Source organism: Mirounga leonina, unplaced genomic scaffold, assembly GCF_011800145.1.
Source record: "Mirounga leonina isolate KUSES-001 unplaced genomic scaffold, KU_Mleo_1.0 Mir_150, whole genome shotgun sequence".
Lineage (NCBI taxonomy): Eukaryota > Metazoa > Chordata > Mammalia > Carnivora > Phocidae > Mirounga > Mirounga leonina.
In genome coordinates, this window is record NW_023270374.1 from 21694743 (window position 1) to 21716932 (window position 22190).

The 22190-nt window shown below is 46.3% G+C and overlaps 1 protein-coding gene and 1 long non-coding RNA gene across 2 annotated transcripts in view; one reads left to right on the forward strand and one right to left on the reverse strand.

The window, feature by feature from the left end:
- Nucleotides 1-45: 45 nt before the first annotated feature.
- LOC118011318 lies at nt 46-6208 on the forward strand. Its single transcript, XR_004679445.1, has 2 exons — nt 46-174; nt 4783-6208. It is a non-coding gene; the product is annotated as an uncharacterized LOC118011318 (long non-coding RNA).
- Nucleotides 6209-8682: 2474 nt separating this feature from the next.
- Nucleotides 8683-22190, reverse strand: part of TMC2 (transmembrane channel like 2) — a 62722-nt gene continuing 49214 nt past the window's right edge. The window contains exons 16-19 of the mRNA XM_035006526.1: nt 16999-17124; nt 14257-14335; nt 13312-13426; nt 8683-9960 (exon numbers count right to left, since the gene is read on the reverse strand). Of these exons, the coding sequence (XP_034862417.1) occupies nt 9743-9960; nt 13312-13426; nt 14257-14335; nt 16999-17124 (538 nt within the window). The 3' untranslated portion in view covers nt 8683-9742. The remainder of the gene's footprint in view (nt 9961-13311; nt 13427-14256; nt 14336-16998; nt 17125-22190) is intronic.

A 22190-nucleotide genomic window follows, 5' to 3' on the forward strand; every position in this document is an offset into this window, starting at 1 on the left:
GCCTCCGGAGGGGACCGCCGCGGTGGTATCGCCCGCAGCGCGGGAGGGGGAGCGCGGGCGCGCGGGCGGCCTTCCGGCCTCTGCTGTGGCGCCTGCCGGCGTGGTTGCCGGGGACGCGCGGGATGGGGCCCGGCCCTGCAGCCCGCAAAGCGGGTCGGGGAGGCGCTTTCCCGGGTAATAGTCCAACCCCTCAGGTCTTCATTATAGGAATTCTGGATGGCAGAGCTCGGCGAGCGCCGGGCGGGAGGCCTCGCGCGGGTCTCGGCCACCATTCCCGGACAGAAGCTTGCCGAGCCCGCTTTCCGCGGCGTGAGTGACCTGGGGCCGGGGAGCGCTCCCTGCGCCCCACGCCCCCCGGGACCCCTTCGTCCCCGCTTCCCACTCGGGGACCACCCTGCCCCCGCGGACCGAAGCGGGGCCTGGGGCGCGTTGGCGCAGACCCCGAGGAAACGGCTCCTCGGGGCCCGCTTCGCGCTTTTCGGTTGTATTTTATTTTTTTTTAAATGTTTATTATAGGCGATAAAGTAGAAAAGAATGACGATCTCACTTCTTCCTAGGTCGGTTTCTGGTTCCTCTACAAGAAGAACCAGTTCCTTTGGAAGGGCCACGTGTTGCTCGCCCAGTGGAACCCCCAGTTAGCTCCAAGGGAATTGGAGCTCCTTTTCCATGTCCTCGAGGGCGGGTTTCGGGCATCCTGGCGATTATTTTGAAATTACCTATGCTTTAATAATTAATATTAGAATTATAAACCCCAAACTTGTATATCCTACAGTGGTATATATACTGGTAATTAAAAAAAAATTTTTTTTTAAGATTTTATTTATTTGAGAGAGAGCGCGCGCGCGCACAAGCCAGGGAGAAAGGCAGAGGGAGAAGCTGACTCCTTGCTGAGCAGGCAGCCCATGGCGAGGCTCCATCCCAGGACCCTGGGATCAAGACCTGAGCTGAAGGCAGAGGCTTAAACGACTGAACTATCCAGGCGCCCCTTATAAAATCATTTCAAGGGGATTTTTATTCTGTATATTCTCATAACTAAAGTGAATTTATACATTTAACATATTTTCTTCTTAAGCAATTCAGTTATTTGGTAAACAAAATTCAAGTAGTGAGCTCACTTTTTTTTTTTTTAAAGATTTTATTTATTTGACAGAGAGAGACACAGCAAGAGAGGGAACACAAGCAGAGGGAGGGGGAGAACTAGAAGCAGGCTTCCGGCTGAACAGGGAGCCTGATGCGGGGCTCAGTCCCAGGACTCTGGGATCATGACCTGAGCCGAAGGCAGACGCTTAACGACTGAGCCACCCAGGCGCCCCGTGAGCTCACTCTTAATACAGTGAATCTTAAAATCTCATAATCTCAATATTGCTTAAAATGTGATTAAATTCTGTTACATATATTTACATAAGGTCATGGGTCTGAATCAATTACTCTCTGACACTTTAAAGTGGAATTGCAAAATTAATCTGTTACATCAATATGTTAAATTCTCTTAAATTATAAATATCAACTTAAGCAAATGATTCCAAAATGTAATGGGAAATATTAATGCTATGACTGATTTTTTTCATTATTTCTGTACTTAATGCTAAATATTCCTGGGGTTACAGGTGCTTATCTACTAAAGTGGAAGTTTTCAAAGGAGAAGTCAGAATCCATTAATGGATTGCAGAATTAATTTAGACATTCTTTGCCAGCATTAAAAAAAATAGGATGAAAGAGAATGGGAAATAAGAGTATGTCACATACAGTATTGATCTGTAAAACTTTTTGCTTTAGCTAAACATACATATGAATGTAAGATACACATGTACACATACAAATTTAAGAGTATATATATAAGTTATATAAACATACATTTCTGTGGATTAAATACAAGAAGGCAGAGAGTCACTGAGCTGGAAGATAGCCAGTCATACTTGGGAGAGAGCTGAGTTCTCTGGTTATATAGGAGCTGTACTGGAGTAGTATGCTAACTCAGAAATGACAGAAGAAAACCACACTTCCACTGGTGAGATACACTCCTGATTAGATGGGATGTGGGGTAAACACTAAAAATCTTTTGGCTTCTTCGCCTCCACTTCTTGTACTAAGCTATCTCCCCAATACTTTATGATCCTGACCGCAATGGGCATTTCTGCAGTGTGTGATATTAGAGACCATACCTTCCCTTTGGGCTGGGTTCATTCTTACTGAGGTTCAGTTCTTCACCACCAAAGTGGACTTTTGCAAAACTTTTGGTTTCCCTTTCTCTAAGCCACCTTCCTCTCCATTGCCGGGGATGTTCTTCCTAAAGCAGAGTATCCAATCATGTTCGGTTTGTAGGTGCTCATTGTGGCATGAAGTCATAGGAAGATTAAGGGCTTGGTGTCTCAGGATCACCCGTGGTAGCTAGTGTGCAAAAATGACCCCCAATGATCCATGCCTCCTGACATTAGGTCCTCGTGTAGTCCCACAAGGAACCAGGCTGGGTCTGTGATGCATTCTAGGCAATAGAATGTGGCAGGAGTGATTCTGTGCCCGTGCCAAGCTTCAGCCTTTTGCATTCTTGGGAGCCTTGAGTTACCTTATGAGAAATTCAGCTACTTGGCTGGAGAGACCACATAGAGAAGGAGAGGCCCTGATACTTTATGGACAGGTCCAGTTTTCCCAGCGGCTCAGCTCAGCCCAGCCTTGCAGCTGTCCCTGTCAAGAAAGGAGACGTTTAGGTAAAGCCATTTTGTGTGTTCCAGCCCCTGCCACCATCTGACTGCAGCCACATGAGCAACTCCAAACAGGACCAGTAGAAGAACCACCTAGTTGAGCCCCACCTATGCACAGAATTGTGAGAAATAATATATTGTGGTTTTCAGCCACTAAATTTCGGGATGATTTGTTAAGCAGCAATAAATATGAATCAGTCTGTCAACCAGGATTCAGACCTCAGTTCTACTACTTACAATGTGACCTAAGTGAATCACCCACCTTCCTGAGCTTTCATTTCTTCTGCGGAATGAACACTGAGGATTCACTTATCCCTTCAACAAACATTGTATTGAACATCTGCTCGGGGCAGGGTATGACACCGGGGTGGAACTGGGCAGATAGTAGGGACACAACAAATGTTAGTGGTGTTTCATCTTCTTCTTTTGTCCCTTTATGATAAATAGCATGACAACATTTCCTTGCACCTGTTCTCAGGTGAGTCCCACTTCTCCCATTGCCTCCCATAGAATCTACCGAAACTGCCTTTTTTTATACACCCCGCTGCCGTAACTTAATTCTACCACTTCAGCCACTAACTCACCCGTGTAGACAGATCACCTCTAGCGCAGATTAGTTTTACACGGTAAAACAGTGATGCATTCCATTTTTCTACTGCCGGTGGTAGTAGATGCACGGTTCATCGTCTCTCACCCTGATTAAACGTTGCTGGAACCTGGAAAATATGTAAGCTTGCCAATTATGGGTACCTCATTTGGCTCATTCATTTAAACTTTTCTTCTTAAATATGCATTGCCCTTGAAGTACTGTTTTAGTGGTAGTCTGCAAATTTTGGTGTGCAATATTTTCCTTCTAATTCAATTCTACATGTATTCTGGTTTCTGCTATGAATGCTGTGATGACCCACACGTTATTTGGGTTGGTGATAAAGGCTGCTGTCCTCCTTGCTTCCCATTGCTGCTTTCTAGGTGTTATTTCCTTCTCTTTTTCTTTGAAAAACCTCGGCCACCCATCACTGCCTGGTAATGTCTGACTTTGCACTGTGAAGGACATTGCTTACCTTTTAGAGAAGGAGGCAAGATGCTATTGATGAAAAAGTTTGGGGTGCCCCAAGCTGGTGAGCTTCCTAACTTCAGATTTACTACCCTGATTGTATCATTCCAGCTCAGTCTTATAGGTACTGGGGTGGCCCCAACAGCTGACATCATTATATGTGCATTAGGCCCAGGGTGCTCCTTTTATTCTGAAGACACCTCACAGACATGAAGATGGAGTGGTGGCAGGTGATGGGAGGAGGGAGCAGAGAAATGAGACCAAAGCTGCCTCCACTCATCTTCTCAGAACCCGAACTAAACAAACGAATTCAGCTAGTCTTTTTTTGGGCTCCTGAGAACATAGGTAAGTTTTGAATTAGTGAGCACCTTGGACACTGTGATCCAGCATCCTTTACAGGTGAGAAATCAGGATGTTCAGGAGTCAGGTTGAGGAATCTGGGTATTCAAGAAACTACAGAATGAGTTAATTCTTCCATTTGTTAAAAAAAAGATAGAAAGAAAGGTTTTTGGGCTCCTGGGTGGCTCAGTTGGTTGGGCATCTGCCTTTGGCTCAGGTCACGATCCCGAGGTCCTGGGATGGAGCCCTGTTATCTGGCTTCCTGCTCCGCAGGGAGTCTGCTTCTCCTTCTCCCTCTGCCTGCCACTGCCCCTGCTTGTGCTCTCTCTCTGTCAAATAAATAAATAAATAGATAAATAAATAAATAAAATCTTCAAAAAAAAGGTTTTTGTGTGCCTGTAACATGCCAGGTAGGTATGTATGTCACTTAGAAAGCTAGGTGCTAGGGATACAGTAGTAAACCAAGTAAGTCACTGCCATCATGGAGTTCACATTCTAGGAGATAAAAAAATCAAGTAAATGTGTAGTGCATCAGGTGCTGATGTGTTACAGAAGGTGGCATGGTTTTACACAGGCCCTCAGTGAAGAAGCAACATTGAGCAGAGATCTTAAGCAAGGGAGTCAGCGATGCAGAGATCTGGGAGAGTAATACACACAGTGATGATACTAACCTGTGACCTCTGATTTCAGGGACCTTCTGATCCCGGGAGACTGAACGTAAGCAAGCGAGGAGGTGCAGTAGTGTGAGAGGCTGACCAGAAGACCACTTGGGCCAGCGTTCCTGGGGAAGACTTCACAGCTAGAAGGAATTCTAGGTAGTCACAGAAGAACATGTAGGTCATCTAGAGCTCTAGGATGGAACGAGCATGGAAGCAAAAGCCAGCAACGAAAGAAGGAACTGCTAGAAATGTAAGATTCATCCTGGTCAGTAGTTGGACAAAAGACTGGAGGATCTGGTATGTAGGATCTAGAACCTAAGAAGCCTTGAATGAAAGCCAGGATGACACTCTTATTTTCCATCACCCAAAGTTTGATTAGAGACTAGTTTGGAGGTGAGATGCAAGACAGATTTCCCAGAAAGTTCCGGCTGAGAAAGTGTCCTGCATGAGCAGCAGGTCTGAATGGGGAGTTTCGGGTTTCCTGGGCGTGTTCCAGGTTCAGCCTTGAAAGTCATGTTGCACCTGGGGCCTTTTCTTTCTCTGTGTAGATAGAACTGTCCATTCACTGGGAAGGATCATACTCTATAGCATCTAATCCTTTTTTATTTTGCCCAGCCTGTGGCTCACTATGTCATCTTGGTGTAAATTAACCCAGAGTTTTTACTCATGGCAACACTAATGGGGATCTATGGAAATGGAATGGGCTGTTTAAATTCCGGGGAGTAGGGAGAGCTTCCGGAAAGGAAATTGTGTGAAACAACCACAAGATGGTGGCACTCTACACTCATTTCTAGAATAGAAAATGCTCCCATAGAATTTGAGAAACTTCCAGGAATTCCTTGGCCCTTTTCTCAATCATGGAAAGAACCCCTGCAACAGTCTTTGGTAATGAGTTACATATATATATATACAATATTTATTCCCATAGACACAGAAGAACGAAAAGCATCCAAGGACGATCCTTGAGCTCAGTGTTCCTTGTCTTTTTGGGTGCAGCTTGTGAAGCCCAGAGTAATTAGGATTATAGGGTAAATGTTTTGTTCAGCCAGTGTTGTTTGCGTTCAGAATCTGAGCCTGAGGAATATTTGATCTTACCTGTGCCTGTGATCATATCTGTTATTTATGAGCACATAGCATGGTGCTTGACACTTAGTCTTACTTGTGTCAATTCGTAGAATCTTCATAAGAGAATCTGGAGGTGAGGTTTCCATGGCTCATTATGCAGACATGGTTCAGTGATAAAGATGTCTGTATGCTCTATGTACCTCATCAACCCCAACCATGATCTTGGGCCTTTCTTCACATTTTCCAAACTAATACTGCATCTGGCACAATGCTGCAGAGAGCTGTCTTTAATTAGCAATCTCAACACTCAAAAACAAGCCTAACTTACAAAATTTGGACAGCACTCACACACCTGGTGATTTTGCCCTTGAAGATTGTGTTTTAGTTTTGTTCCCTAGGAACAAAAAGGGATAAAGTCCCTACTGACTCTATCTGTAGGTTTTAAAGGTATCTCTTGGAAACAGCACATGGGATTATAAAATATTCATCTGATCATCTGTCTTCTATCTGCAGAGCTTAGTCCATTTGCATTTATTTTCATTCCTGATATGTTCTTTTTCTATTATTTTACACACTTTCTATTCATTGTGTTGTTTTTTTCCTTCCCCTCTTTCTTTTTCCTTTTTTTTTTTTAAAGATTTTATTTATTTATTTGACAGAGAGAGAGAGACCGCGAGAGAGGGAACACAAGCAGGGGGAGTGGGAGAGGGAGAAGCAGGCTTCCCGCAGAGCAGGGAGCCTGATGCGGGGCTCGATCCCAGGACCCTGGGATCATGACCTGAGCCGAAGGCAGACGCTTAACGACTGAGCCACCCAGGCACCCCTCCTTTTTTTTTTTTTTTTTAAAGATTTTATTTATTTGACAGAGAGACACAGTGAGAGCAGGATCACAAGCAGGGGGAGAGGGAGAGGGAGAAACAGGCCTCCCGCCGAGCAGGGAGCCCGATGTGGGGCTCGATCCCAGGACCCTGGGATCAGGACCTGAGCAGAAGGCAGACGCTTAACGACTGAGCCACCCAGGCGCCACTCTCCCTTGATTTTCATCAAAGGTGTACTCCTACTTAACATGAGTCTGTGTACAGTGGAGTTCTTTATGGACATTGGGTGTGTTGCTTATTAGAAATGAAAGGATCTGACTGCAGACATAGCCTCTGACAGAGAAAATCCAGTGTCTGTTTCATTTTCCCCCAATAAGAAATGTATGAACTGGGGTAATATCAGTAAGACACCAGTTATAGTTCTCCGGATAAATTGTTAAGTTTATTGTCAAATCATTCTTAGCTGACCTGAGGAAAGAAAAAAAGAGGAAGAGGGAGAGAAGAAGGGAGGGAAGGAGGAAAGAAGAGTGATCTTCATGCCTGGCGGCTCCTGGATAGGCTGAATTGCTAAGTGTTAAGATGGAATGAGCTGGCAGGTCAAATCCAAGAGTGCAGAGCTGATGGGACTGCCCTCTGATGACACATCCCCCCTGTAAAGCCACACCACAGCAACACCTTTCCTCTCTTACCCATGTCTTCTTCCTCTGCCTGGCTCCCTAGCTCACTGGAAGTTTCCTGTTGCTTGAGGGTCCTGGGAGCCACCATGAACTAATTCTCTGATCGACATCACTTGAAGAATCTTTAGAGTTGTCTTGAGAGAGGTCTTGCAGTTATTTGAATTAGGAAACCTCCTGTTAAATTATGTCCACAAATTCTTTGATAACCCCCTTCAAGAGATAGAGCCTAATCTCCTTCCCTTGAGTGTAAAATAGCCTCAGTGACTGAGTTCTAATGGATACAAAGCTGTAGGATTGATGCTGTGACTTCTGAGACTAGGTTATAAAAGGCACGTGGTTTCCCCCTTGTTCTTGCTCTCTCTTTCTCTCTCGGGTGACTTGCTCTGGGCAAGACCAGCTGCTGAGTTGTGAAGACACCCCAGCAGCCCTGTGGAGAGGTCCTTGTGGGGAGTAATCAAAGTCTCCTGTTAACAGCCAGCATGGAATGAAGCCTCCTGCCAACAGTCATGTGTATGAACCATCCCGAGGACAGATCTTCCAGTCCCAGTCAAATCTTCCAGTGCCTGCATACCCAGAACCAGAACTGCCCAGCAAAGCCACTCCCAAGTTGTCGACCCATAGAAACTGTGTGAGATGATCAGTGTTTATTTCTTTAAGCTGTTAAGTTGGGGGGATGATCTGTTGTGCAGAAATAGACAACGAAGACATTCCCTCACATAAAATTGTGCATCACCAGAACAGGATCATGTGTTTGTGTTTATGGTGGGTGTTCAGGCATATTGGTAGCCACCGGAAGCCTGACAGTAATCACTAGGAGGCTGGTGACTCAGGCCCCTCTTATTCCCCTCTCCAGGGGCTGGCATTACCCAGGCAGGTGGTCTTGAAGGCCAGGTGTCATGTGGTGACCATTTTTGGGCCTCCCAGTCCTGCTTGGTTGGGTTAGATTGCCTGGATCCCAGTGTCAGAGTGTCCGGCAGGTAAGCTCAGGGCCAATGTGTGTCCTCCCAGAAGAAGGCATATGACACACAAGAGTTTGGAATTGGGGGTTAGACCTGAGATCCACGGACAGGAGGCACCTGCAACATCTTCTTTAGCCTCACCTGGAGATGGACAGGGGCGAAAGAACGGATCTGTTTCTCCCGGTCACATGTCCCCATTCCCATCCCATTCTGGGTCATGTGTGAAATGCTGGTGCTGGGTCAGGAAGGGGAAGGAACTGGGAAGGAACCTGGGGATTACTTTAATTTATAGTTTATGAAATCTCTGTAAAATCTCCATCTCCCCACCAGGACTTTGCCTGACTTCCAGGGTGTGGGAGATTCTCCTGAAAACCCCTGGGGCCAGGGTTGGGCCGTGGGCGGGGGAGAGGACTCTCCTTAGAACACTCAGAGACATGGCCTGAGATGATCTTGAAGCTATATTGTGCCCCAGGGTCTGGGAACATGGGGCAGAGGAGAGGAAGAAACCACCTGCAGGACACCTGCCGCGTCAGAGTCTTGGACTGTGACTTGCATGCTGCTGAGCCTTTGTCCTTGTTGCCAAGGCTCTCTCAATGGTCTGGCCTCTCTGGCTTGTGCCCCCAGGAGACATTCTGCACAGAACCGCACCCTAACACTAGTTGAACGTAGAATCACCAGAGACAAGGCTCTGTGTTGCACACTTTGCCAAACTCCTCAGAGAAACCATCTTCAACATTCCTTCCACAATAAGCAGACTATCAAATTCCTTTTTCAAATTTGGTGCTTGAGAAGGATTTTTCTGCCCTGAGCGATCTAAGTTGTCTTCAATTAGAAGAAACCCGTGCCCCTTGCCTTGCTGCTAGAAGGCTCCAGTGCATTTTTGCTGCTTAATGGCCTCAGTTCCCCCCAGGCTGGGGTCTGGGGGATAATCATCTTCCTACTCACCGTGGCTGGACTTTGGTTCACTACCTTTATTTTCAGTGGCTTCTTGTACCTTTTATTTAAACCACCTCATCTCCTTTGGGTAGAAGTGATGGTTGGGAATGTGGGCCGCTCTGCATCCTCCTCCCAGTTAGTCAGATTAGCAGAAACCAGTGCCCCAACATGGGGGCCATGAAAAAAGTCTACGGTGGTGGTCGTGGCCCTGCTGCCTCATCCCAAAGTCTGGAGCTGAGGGAACCACGGCGAGTGCAAGGTCTAGAGCTGCCTGAACCAAGATACTGGAAAGGGCAGTTTATGGGGAGTGAGGAGACTCAGCTCCCCTAAAGAGTGGACAAAACCATTGTCCTCCCCTAGTGATAGCCAACAAGTGCCTGAGACTAAGTAATAGAAATTCCCACATTCAATGAGAGGAGAGAGAACATGCGTGTGTGTGAGGAGAGAGAGGAAGAGAGATTATTATCGTTTTGGGTGTGTGAGCTGGTGGGGCCGAAGGACCAGCCCCAGGATGGTGCTTGTGTGAGTGCCAGGGGTCACTGGGGAGGTCTCTGAGCACTCTTTCCAGAGGCTGACCTCCAAGGATGAGTCTGAGGCCGAGCTGGGCCAGAATCTGGTCTGACACCAGGAGGCCGAGCTCCAGAGAGGTGCCGGGAGGCAGGCAGTGTGGTCCCGCTGGCAGAAGTGGAGGTCCCAGGATCCTGAGCCTTCTTGTCTGGGGTCTGGTTTTGGCTGGCAGGGTGAGGTGTGGTCCCTGGAAAAGGAACCGAGACAAGAATGAGGATGTGGGGGAATTGGCTTCAGTTTCCTGGTATCAAATGGGAGCCCTCTGGAGCTGCCCTGCTCTGTGTGTGGATTTCAGTCCCATTTGGCGAGGTGGGAATGTTCAGACGGTGCTCGGGTGTCTCGGGGCACATTGGCTTGGCCTTGGCATAAACAGATCTGCTGGAGGTAATAGGGTCTGATAGCTGGAGAGCTAGGGTTTTTTGTTTTTTGTTTTTTTTAAGATTTTATTTATTTATTTGACAGAGAGGGAGAACACAAGTAGGCAGAGCGGCAGGCAGAGAGAGAGAGGGAGAAGCAGGCTCCCCGCTGAGCAGAGAGCCCGATGTGGGACTCGATCCCAGGAGCCTGGGATCGTGACCTGAACTGAAGGCAGACGCTTAACCAACTGAGCCACCCAGGCGCCCTGGAGAGCTAGGTTTTGAACTCTGGCCTTAAACTGGACTCTCTGAGCCTCGGTTTTCTGGAGTATAAAGCTGGGACAACAGTAACAGTCTCTCAGGTGGCATATGATGCTCCCAGGTGGCATATGATGCTGCCAGGGTCACATAGGATGCTGGAAGGGGCTGTGTAACCTGCGTGGAATCATATCCAACTTCCAGCCCTTTTGTTTATTTGTCTCCTTCCCTTCCCCTAACTGACCTCAGGGTGATTACTGCTTGCTCTTCACCAACCCCAGTTCCTGGGACACAGAAAAGGACTGGGTTTCCCTGGTGGGTGAATGTGGCCTATGACTGAAGTCCGGGCTTTGACGTGCCCCACTTCCTCTAGGCTCCTCCCCTTGCACCTGTCTGGGGCAGACGGGGTCACCGGGTGGAAGGAGCCAGCGTCCTTGTGGCAACGTCACTTGGGAAGAAAGTGGCTGTCAAGTGGAAACACCCAATTTAGACTTTATGTTGAGTGAGAAGTAAACTTTTATTGTGTTTGAGTCATTTGTTTGGGCCTGTTTGTTACAATAACTGGTATCATTCTAGCGACTACTTGGAGAAGAGAAGCTAAGTGAGGGCAGCCATGGAGGCCACCGGCGGTCATCTTCCTAGGCTCTCCCCCACAGCCTACTCCCACTGATGTGTTCAGATCCCACGAATTTTTAAAAAAGCAAACCCTGCAGTACTGAGGTAAGCAGTACAAAATCGAAAGAGCTTTGGATCTGTACTAAAAACTCACATTTGGAGAGGGCAAACTTTAAAGTAGCAGCCCAGTAGAGCAAGGCAGGGAAGGAGTGCCCAGGGGACGGGCACATTGGGACTGTGGGGACGTGAGCCAACCACTGTCGAATCAGTGTAAGTTCCTTGGTTTCTCATGGAAAACATTTTGTACACCTATTGTCTTCCTTCCATACACAAGTCTACCACTGTCCAAATAGGTCCATTCCATTTTCTCATTTTTGTTGGTGATACTACAACATAACATTGCATGTACTCCATTTCCTGCCCCACGTGGGACAATTAGGTGATTTCAGATATTTTCTTCAGTGTCACGACAAGCTGCCAGCCAGTCACTCTTCTGCATTTCAGCCCTCACCCAGTCTTGGAGGGCATCAACGGACTGCCAGCCGATCGGACCAGTAAGAATGTCTGTAGCTTCAAAAGGTCTTCCATATATTTTGGGAGACTCGCTAGGGACAGGTTCTATGGTGACATAGCCTTCTTGTCCTCTTTCTGCAACATTTGTTTACTTGCTACTAACTATTCAGTAGTAATTCGTTACTATTCCAATATCAATACTGATACTGACGAGTATTCCAATACCAACACAGTGTTTACCAGGGATGCACACGGTGTCCCTTGGTCTTCCTCACCTGCTTCCATAGGCACTTCTGTCACGGTTGGACCTCAAGAATGAAAAATAACCCAACAGGGGACGTTCATCTTGCAGGTTAAATTCTTCGTTTCTGTTTTTTGTGGTCCTGCCTCGATGTCATAAAGTCATCGAATAAATAATACAATTTCTGCACTAAAAATTCTAACTCCTGAACAGTCAGCCGCGTCTTGTGCGTCTTATTCACTTCCGGCATCAGAGGCCAAAATCACAGCATGCTCATTCGGTTTAATTTTACAATAGGAACAAGCTTTGGGACATGGGGTCTCTTTTGATTTGAACTTTCCTCTCTCAAGGTGGAGATAGTCTGTGACCACTCCCCGTTGAAGCCCTGTGACACTTTCTTTGGAATACATGTGGCCATTTCTCATCCTTTTATTCTACATATTCCAGTGTTTCCCTCTCTCTCTCTTTTTTTAAAGATTTTATTTATTTGACAGAGACACAGCGAGAGAGGGAACGCAAGCAGGGGGAGAGGGAAAGGGAGAAGCAGGCTACCCACTGAGCAGGGAGCCCGATGCGGGGCTCGATCCCAGGACCCTGGGACAATGACCTGAGCTGAAGACAGATGCTTAATGACTGAGCCACCCAGGCGCCCCCAGTGTTTCTCTTTTTTAAGAGAATGCAAACTGCTTCCAGTAGGAGCAGCGGCTGCCGGATTCAAATCTGTTTCTCCTCCTAAAGAAAACATTTAAAACAACACAGAGAGCAAATACCTCCTCCATCCCCAGGTGGCTGTGACCCACGTCAGCCAACCCTCAGGGCATCTTAGAGGCATCTGGGTGGGACACCAGCAGTGCTCCTCCATTGGGTAAAATAGCCAGATGGAAAGAGGATATCAGAGGGGGACTGTCAGACTCAGGAGAGAAAGTGAAGAAGATGAAATCACTTCAGAAAAGAAGGTTCACTTGTGGTGAATGTCAAGAGTCACAGTAGAAAACGCAGCGAGAGACTTGGTGGGTAGAGGTGAGGGAGACAGCCCCGCAGGAGAAGTGGAGATGCTTCTGCATGTCACAGACGCCCCAGCTCGTAGTCACAGGTTCTCTCTCTGTGTGCCAGGACTCTGTGAAGCTCGCCTCTTGCTGAATCCTATCTCATTCTCCCCACCCCATGAGGTAGGATCTATGATCGAGTCTTAGCTTAACGTGCCCGACTTCGCACAGCTAATCGTCAGAATTCTGACTTCATCCCAGCTCCATCTGATTCCTCAGCAGATGCTCTTTACACCCTTCCATGTGGCCCTGTAAAGAAGGAATCGTCATGAGGGGCGCCTGGGTGGCTCAGTAGTTAAGCGTCTGCCTTTGGCTCAGGTCATGATCCCGGGGTCCTGGGATCGAGCCCCGCATCGAGCCCTGCATCGGGCTCCCTGCTCCATGGGAAGCCTGCTTCTCCCTCTCCCACTCCCCCTGCTTGTGCTCTCTCTCTCGCTGTGTCTCTCTCTGTCAAATAAATAAATAAAATCTTAAAAAAAAAAAAGGAATCGTCATGAAATAGAATTTACCTTCTTCAATGAGTTGGAGCTGGATGGCATTTTGGGAAGCATCTTTAACTGTGTCCTCTGACTGTGCTGTGCTTCTGCCTTTGACAGATTTGTGGCTCTTCTCAACTTCGCGGAGCTGCAGAAAAAGAATGAACCCTTCTCAGGGAAATGGGTGGTTGAGGCTCAGAGCCCAAGATGGTGAGATCTAGGGAACAAGGACTCTGTCTTCGGTTCTTGGTAACTACCATTCCCTGGAGAGGGCATCCCAAGACTCAGCTTTGCACAGCATATGAAGGAACATCTGGCCAGGGGAGCACAGAAACCCTGCCAATCCTGCATTTCAAGGTTCTCTGTATGTGGGCAGGAGGACGGTGAGATTAACAGAGGGAGATGCCAGGGTGAGCTGGCTGCGAGGCAGACGGATTAGTTCCAGAAGAGGGAGTGAGGAGCAAGGAGGACAGGGCTTAGAGCGGGGTGGGGTCTGCCCTTCACCGCTTGTAGGAGGGGGGTGGACGCTGGGAGAGTGGAAGAGAGCAGTCAGAACTCAGCTGGTGTGGAGAGAAGCTGCCTGTGTGTGGCCGGGGCTTAAGAGACCCGTTAGGCTGTGGGGACAAGCGCTATGTCATTCTGACAATATTTTCTCTAGTATTTATAGTATTAGTTTTAATCTGTAGGTATTATTGGGGGTACTGGTTTTACTATGTATGAACATTGCTTGAGTCCATTGAATTTCTCCTGTTCTTTAGCAACCTCTCCAAATTTAAGCCATCATTATTGTGTGCCCCCCGAATATCCTCAAAATATAAATGCATGTTGTTCAATCTTACAAGGCTTCCTACAGATACAGATAGTTTTGGATCTGGTTTAGAAGGAAGCCATTTAGAGGATACAACTGGGCTCACAGAGCAAATTAGCAAAAACCAAAACCATGACATCTTTTCGAATGAAAACTCCTGACAGACTCACCGCTTGGATTTTCTTTCTCAGCTGGGCATTAGCTCGGGAAAGGCTTTTGGAAACTGAGTTCAGGTAGTAGATGGCCAGGCTGCAAGAGAAAAGTGACCCTCCCGTGATACTGCAGTCTTGGAAAATGACAAGAGCTGGACCCCTTCTGGAGGAATCAAGGCAGGCTTCCTGGAGTAGGTTGCCTCTGGGCAGGGTGGAGAGATATCCTACGATTCTAAGTTCCCCACTTAATGTAGAGAAGGTTCTGGACACCCTGCTTTCTATTTTATTAAATGTGGAAATGACATACACCTTTTTAGCTCTCGGAGTGCTCAGTAAAGGTTGGCTAAAGGAATCATCCTTCTTGGAAGTCTGAAGAGGTGGGGGAGTGGCAGGGGTTCTTGAAAGCAGAAGAAGCTGCTTACGCTTCCTGGGGAGCTGCCCTGGGTCAGGCTGTGTCGTGTGCATCCCACTCCATATCTCAGTGGTTTTCACCCCGTGAAGTAGAAAGGATGTCTCCCATCTTTCCAAATCAGTATCCTAGAACTCAGAGAGGGTAAGTACTTTGTCCAAGGTCACCCCATTTTTCAGTACTTGTTGGAGTCCACATTTAAAGCCGAAGCTCCTTCCCCAGTCATCAAAGGCTAAGAGAGGAGGGTCTGGGTGCTCGGTGCCTGCCCCAAGTTTGCCTGGAAGCACAAGTGCAGAAGGCCCAGAGGTCCCTGCTTAGGGAGCATTGATGGGGATGTCTGGCCCTGGGCTGGTTTTCAGAGTCCAGCTCCCACTGGGTGTCCTTGGAGGCCTCCCTTTCACAGGAACTAAGGTCGGGGGCTATGACCAGGGTCACCTCCTGAGAGGGGAGGGGCCACAAAAGCCAAGGTACCACCTGGATTGGGTGCTTCGCTGGCCTATTACTTGGGAGCTTTTGAGGTTCATCCTTCTTTGTTACTTTTCTCCCTGGATTTCAAGTCTTAGCTGCTCCAGCTTGGGTCTTCTAAGCCTTCCTTTCAAGGCAGGGCCCCCCAGAGCCACTTCAATGAGTCCACAAGCTCTCTCCAGCCAGAGAGGAGGAATCCCATTGTCTTTGGGGCAGTGTGGGTCAGAGGCTGTCATGTGAGCCCCCAGCAACAGAGACTCAGGTGGAGTCAGGGAGGATGGGTGGAGGCAGCAGGATCTGTTTTGCAAGGCTCCTACTCCGAAGGCCAGGCCTTACCTTCTCTCCTAATTAACCACCCATTTATCAGGGAGGACTTGGAGGTCAGAGAGGAGGAAATGCTCATGGGTGGCTTTGTCCCTCCGTTCCCAAATTTAGCATTTCCCTTTGCCACCTGCAAGGGTCAGGTCTGGGTTCCAGAATTTCCTCAGACAATCAAGGGGTAGTCCAGGTTTGTCACTATCATGCCAGTCCTTTCTCAGGCCAGGACTAGAAGCAGAAGATGTTCCAGTCAAGGGTGTAAGGAGATACACCTATTTGGGGGAGCAAGTCAGCACTCTCTAGAAGGATTGGAGAAACACATACCTATGACCCTGCACTTCCACTTCCCAGGCCTGTCCGAGAGAAGTCCTCACACATTTGCACAAGGACCACATTTGCAATAGCCAAAAAGTGGAAACAACCTAACCACCTCTCGGCAGAGGGACCAAGAAACTGTGATTTAATCACACTGCAGAGTAGAGCCATTAAAGCGTGCGCTGGTGTATCCACATGGATACATTTCCCAAACATAATGTTGAGTGAAGAAAGTGAACCGTTCCTGAAAAAATTTAAAGCCCAGAAAAGGATAGCCGGGGTGTGATGAAAACACCCAACTATGGGTGGAAACGCTTGGAGGGGAGGAAGAGAGCAGGATTGGGAGCGGGCTTGAAGTGTATCTGTAACATTTTATTTCTGGTAAAGAGACAGATCTGAAGCAAATAATGCAAATTAGGAACATCTGTTGACTCTTGCGATCCTGTTCACGGTTGTCTGTACTTTTCTGTATGTTAGGAATATTTCACAATTTAAAAAAAGCATGCCCAAACAGGTTTTTATAAAGAAAAAAACCCCTAATATTTTCAACAGTACCTTTTCGATGACGGTAATTCAAATTCAGGAGTCTCACTTCCCACCTTTTTCTTTTCTTTCTTCCCTTTGTTCCTTCCTTGAACGTGTGTTATTTGCCTCCTCTGCCCTAGGCCTGGGCTGGTGTTGGGGACACAGAGATCATTCAACCCACCCACCATCCTTAGGGGTTTCTCGGTCTTTGGTGAGAGGGAGAGTGGGGAAAGAACCAAATGCTCCAAAGCACCCAGGGACGGGCTGAATCAGCCCCTCTGCTTTCTCAGAGACCCAGAGTGCACAGGTCTTTGATATTTCTAGTGAGCCTTTAGGAGACTGCAGCAGATAATGGCAGCGCCCATCCCTATTCTTCGGACCCTGTCTTTCAGTGTGCTCCCTTCACCTGTGTGCCTGGAGCTTCCCTTCCATCCCCTGCAGGAATGCAGCTGACCCAGATTGCCGGGGAACTAACCCACCCCTCTTCCCTTTTAGGTTTCCCAGTCCCACCCACTAGTGACTGATGGACGCTGGTCTACAGATGCCCCAGCCCTCACCCTTGAGCAGGATAACTCTGAGACCCACTGTTTCCCAGAGTTCCCAGCAGGATTAAAGTCATCCCAGTGGTAATGACCTTGCTGTCCTCTTCCCCATCGCACTTCCCTCCCTCCTTCCCCAATGAAGGGAAGGTTGCCAGGAGGCAGAGCCGCGGGCCCTCGCTAACTTACAACATCAGCAGGATAGCTGGGATGATCAGGCCAGGGTTGGCGAGGAAAGCAAAGATCTTGCCCAGGAAGGTTGGAAAATCGTTTTCAATCGTCTCTTGGATGACATCATACATTCGGTTTTTCCCACTGTGAAGAGGAGAGAACACATGACAGCTCACAATACGAAGCTCGTGTGGCATGAGCAGCTGTGCCCATGTCCCCGTGGGCCCCAAGCTGCCACTCACCACTGCTTTCCTGGAAGAACCAAAGCTCTGCTCCAAAGGAACTGCACTTAAAACATGCCCCATGAGGGGCTGCCATTTGGCTCTGTCTTACAGCTAGTCAGCCCCCCGGGATTGGCCAGCGTTATGTCCTTGGTACCTCAGAACTTCTCAGCCTACATTGGTCTCCTGGGTGTGACACCTTCCTCAGCAAGATGAAAATGGATTTTCTCCTCTACTCTCCTGGGAGAAAATTGCCTGCCCGGTGGTTGTAAGATCAACATGGAGCTCCCTCTGGGCCCCTGGGGAAGGAAAGAGTTCTCCAGAGGCTTATGTGGGAGACAACCTCATGGGGCCACTCAGAAATACCTACAATTCGTCTTCAGATGATAGTTTCAGGAGATTGGATCACCTAGGACAGGCTCCTGGACAGGTCGCAAGGGCAATTTTGATTTTCTTCAAATACCCAAGAACCATTATGCAAACTGACTTCCACAAATGCCTGCCCAGAGACTATGGTCCCCTGCAGGCTTTGGTTAGTGGTTTCAGGGCCAAGAAATGGACTTTAGGGCTTGAAGTTCCTGGTTCAAATCCTTGCTTCTTCATCTATTAGCTGTGGGACACCCTGGATAATTTACTTATTTTCTTTCTGCCTGTTTCTATCCGTTCCCTCGCTCTCCTCATTAGAGCTGTATTGTCCAGTGTAGCTATTAAAATTTAAAAAATTGATTTAAAAAATTAAGTAAAATTAAAAATTCAGGTTTTTTTTAGTCTCACATTTCAAGAGCTCAATAGTCATGGGACTAGTAGCTACTATTTTCGAAGAGTAGATACGGAATTTTTTTTCATCACAGAGAAAATTCTACTGGACAGTGTTGCAGAGGTTTGATATCTTTGGCCAAGATACTGAAAATTTCTCTGTCCCAGTTTCCTCATCTGTATAATATAGTATAATAATTATATAGTATAATATGGTATTATAAGGATAATAATTGTATTTGCCTCAGAGGATTGTTTAGAGGGCGGAGATATAAATTTACATAAAACATTGTGTATGGGGCCATCAAATGATAAGTGCCCTCCAAAATGTGGCAGCCAGAAGCTTCATTTTTCTCTTCTGTAAAGAATTGATCAAGGATTGGCAAATAATGGCTCATGGGCCAGATTTGGCTTGAGACTTGTTTTCCTATGGCCTGAAAATGAAGAATGGTTTTTATGTATTTCAATGGTTGGGGGAAAAAAAGAAGAATATTTTGAGATATATAAAAATTGAAGTAGGAGGGGCACCTGGGTGGCTCAGTCGTTAAGCGTCTGCCTTCGGCTCAGGTCATGATCCCAGGGTCCTGGGATCGAGCCCCGCATCGGGCTCCCTGCTCCGCGGGAAGCCTGCTTCTCCCTCTCCCACTCCCCCTGCTTGTGTTCCCTCTCTCGCTGTGTCTCTCTCTGTCAAATAAATAAATAAAATCTTTAAAAAAAAATTGAAGTAGGAAATTCAAACTTTAGTGTCGCTAAGTAAAATATTGTTGGAACACAGCAATGTCTATTTATTTATATATGGTCTGTGGTTGCTTTTGTGCTCTAGGGGTTAACAAGAAATAATTGTGCCAGAGACCATCTCAGTGGCCATCTCAGTGCTTAGCGCTTTTAAGTGCCACGCTTATCACCATATTATGACATTCCATTAATTCCTTTTTTATTCTTATCAGTGCCAACTTGTCATGTAAAAACAAGAAAAGTGAATTTCACATGTTATGCTTTTAAGTCACAGTTAAGTGTGGGTTATTTTGTCCTTGAATCATGATGTATTGGATGACGTATTAGTTTCCAGTGGGTGTTATAACAAATTGCCACACAGGTGAGTTCAAACAACACAAATTTGTTCTCTTATAGTCTGACGTGTTTCACTGGGCTGACACCAAGGTGTTGGTAGGGCTGCACTCCCTTCAGAGGGAGGTTCTAGGGGAGAATCTGTTTCCTTCCTTTTTTCAGCATCTAGAGATTTATTCCTGGCATTCCTTGGCTCATGGCCCCTTCCTCCATCTTCAAAGCTGGTAGCTAGAATCTTCAAACCTCTCTCTCCTTCCATGGTCACATCACTTTCTGTTTTCCTGCAGTCAAATCTCCCTGTGCCTTCCTCTTATAAGGACACTTGTGATTTAGGGCTCACCTGGATAATCGAGGATAATCTCTCCATCTCAAGATCCTTAACTTAATCACATTGGCAAAGGCCCTTTTGCTGTATAAAATAATGTCCACAGGTTCCAGGGATTAGGATGCAAATATCTTCAAGAGCCATTATTCAGCCCATCACCACATGCTCTCTGGTCCTTGAAGATTCACATTCATCCCACCTGCAAAATACATTCACCGCCATCCCTACATCCCCCAAAGTTGCAACCCATTAGAGCATCAACCCACAGTCCAAAATCACATCTAAATATCATCAGCACAAAAGTCCCAAATTTCACTATCTAAATCATGTATAGATGAGACTCTGGGTATGATCCATCTTGGGGCAAAATTCTTCTCTCTCTGTGGACTCATGAGACTAGAAAACAAATTATTTACTCCCAAAATACAATGGTGGGTCAGCCATTACAGTAAAAGTTGGCAGTGTTACTGCCAATATGACATTCTTAAATACCTGGTGGGTCTTCCATGTATGTCATGGGAATTCAGTCCATTAGACAAGAGGGTCCCTCGCAGATCTTTGCTGGAGAATTCTATCTCTATGTTTGCCTTCTGCTGAGATGGTTGAGAAGATCACAGTCACAAGCTTAAGAAAATCCTCTGTGTGAATGAATATGCAGGTTTTTTTGATCCTTCAGAGGCACTAGCAAAAAGTTGCCCAGCCTGCCCCTTGGTTTTTTCTTTAGAACATGCTTTCCTGACAGTGAATCTGTTTTGAATGTCTTTTGCAACCTGGACAGGCTGAGAATTTCCCAAATCATCAAGATCTAGTCCCTCTTGGCTTATCAGTTCTTTTCTCAATTTGTCTCTTTCCTCTAACATTTTAGTATAAGCAGCAGGAAGAAACCAGGTTGCACCTTCAATACTTTGCTTAGAAATCTCCTTAGCCAAACATCCAAGTTCATTATTTACAGATTCAGATTTTCATACACCTGTAGGACATCATTCAGCTAAGCTTTCTGTTCTCTATATAGCAAGGACTCCCCTTTCCTCCACTTTCCAAAATGATGTTCCTCACTGACCAGTGGTGAAGTAATTAAATTGTGTTTGATTGCAGGAGCCGAAGAAATGTATCCGGAGAAAATAAACTTGCTTAAGACTTGGAGAATTTCCAGCAAAAGTAGCTGCTTGAAGAGTTGAGGACATTGAGAACAAAGCTGTATTCAAAGGGAGGCAGATGATGTCAAATGGTTTTCCTTGGCTCTTGATGAGTCAGTAGATGTTACTGATGCTGCTCAGTTGTTTATTTGGGGAGTTAATGCCAAGTTTGAAGTGACTGAAGAACTGATTACTATGAATATACTATGTGGAACAAATAGGGGTGAAATTTTCTCAAAGAAGTTGAGAATACATTAATTCAGTACAACTGAATGGAATGGAATTCGGTACAACTGAAGTGAAGTGGCTCTGCTATGATGTGTTACAGTTGACAATGGTACAGAGGGCAGAAGAAGGCTTAGCTCGACAAATTTACAAAGCTTGTGAAATTTTAGGTGTGGACAGACGATGATAATTCACTATCTTATTCATCAGTGGGTAATTTGCGGAAAAAATTTGAATCTATCCCGTGCAATTGCAGTCAATAGTGTCAATGGTGAATTTCATTAGCTCTCATAAGTTAATCATTTTCCGATCTGTACATTTTGTCAGAAATGGAAGCTGAGGATTCTGACTTGCTCTACTGCACAGCAGTTCAATGACTTAGCAGTAGTAAAGTTCATGGGAATTTTTCTTCTAGGGTAGGAGGAGATGTGTTGTCATGTCTGGTACAATGATGGACCCAGGCAGCAAATGTGGCATTCTGAGCAGTAAAACTGATGTTTGATGACAGGAAATAGTAACTTTGAGCCCCTGTTATGTGAGATATTCTCACCGCCTTTCCCCCAAGAATTCTTTTCATTGGTAGACCTATATTACAAAAAATTATACTCTATTATTATCATATCTTGAATTTTGTCAATAATAAAAACTTTGGGGGCGCCTGGGTGGCTCAGTCGTTAAGTGTCTGCCTTCGGCTCAGGTCATGATCCCGGAGTCCTGGGATCGAGCCCCGCGTCGGGCTCCCTGCTCAGTGGGAAGCCTGCTTCTCCCTCTCCCACTCCCCCTGCTTGTGTTGCCTCTCTCACTGTCTCTCTCTCTCTGTCAAATAAATAAATAAATAAATAAATAAATAAATAAATAAATAAATAAATAAAATCTTTAAAAAAAATAATAAAAACTTTGTGGCCATTTGTTTCTCTAATTATATAAGTATTTACATAATATTCTTGACTTTTTTCTCCTGATTCCCAAAGCCAAAAATATTTACCATCGGGCTCTTGCCAGAAAAAGGTAGCTGAGCCCTGATGTAGATAATGCTTCCCACCTCATAGCCTTGTTATGAGTACCAGCTACCCCCAGCTTGGGCAGGGCTCAGGCTTCACAAACTCATATATATGCCTTCCCATGGAAATTAGCCCTCTTCTTTAAGTACTTTGCAACTAATACACTAAATCCTCATAACAACACTATGACGGAGGCACTACAATTATTTCCATATTATAGGCAATTAACTTGTATAGGGAGTTAAGTAACTTCTCGAGATGACCCAGCTGGCAAAGGCCTGAGATAGAAGACTCTAGAGTCTATGCTCTGAGTCAGGGGGTTGAGAATTTTTTTCTGGAAAGAGCTAATAATAAAGATTTTGGGCTTTGGGAACCAGATGGTCTTTGTTGGAACGACTCCATTGTGCTGTTGTAGTGAGAAAGCAACCACAGATTATATGTAAGCAAATGGGTGTGGCTGTGCCTCAGTGAAACTTTA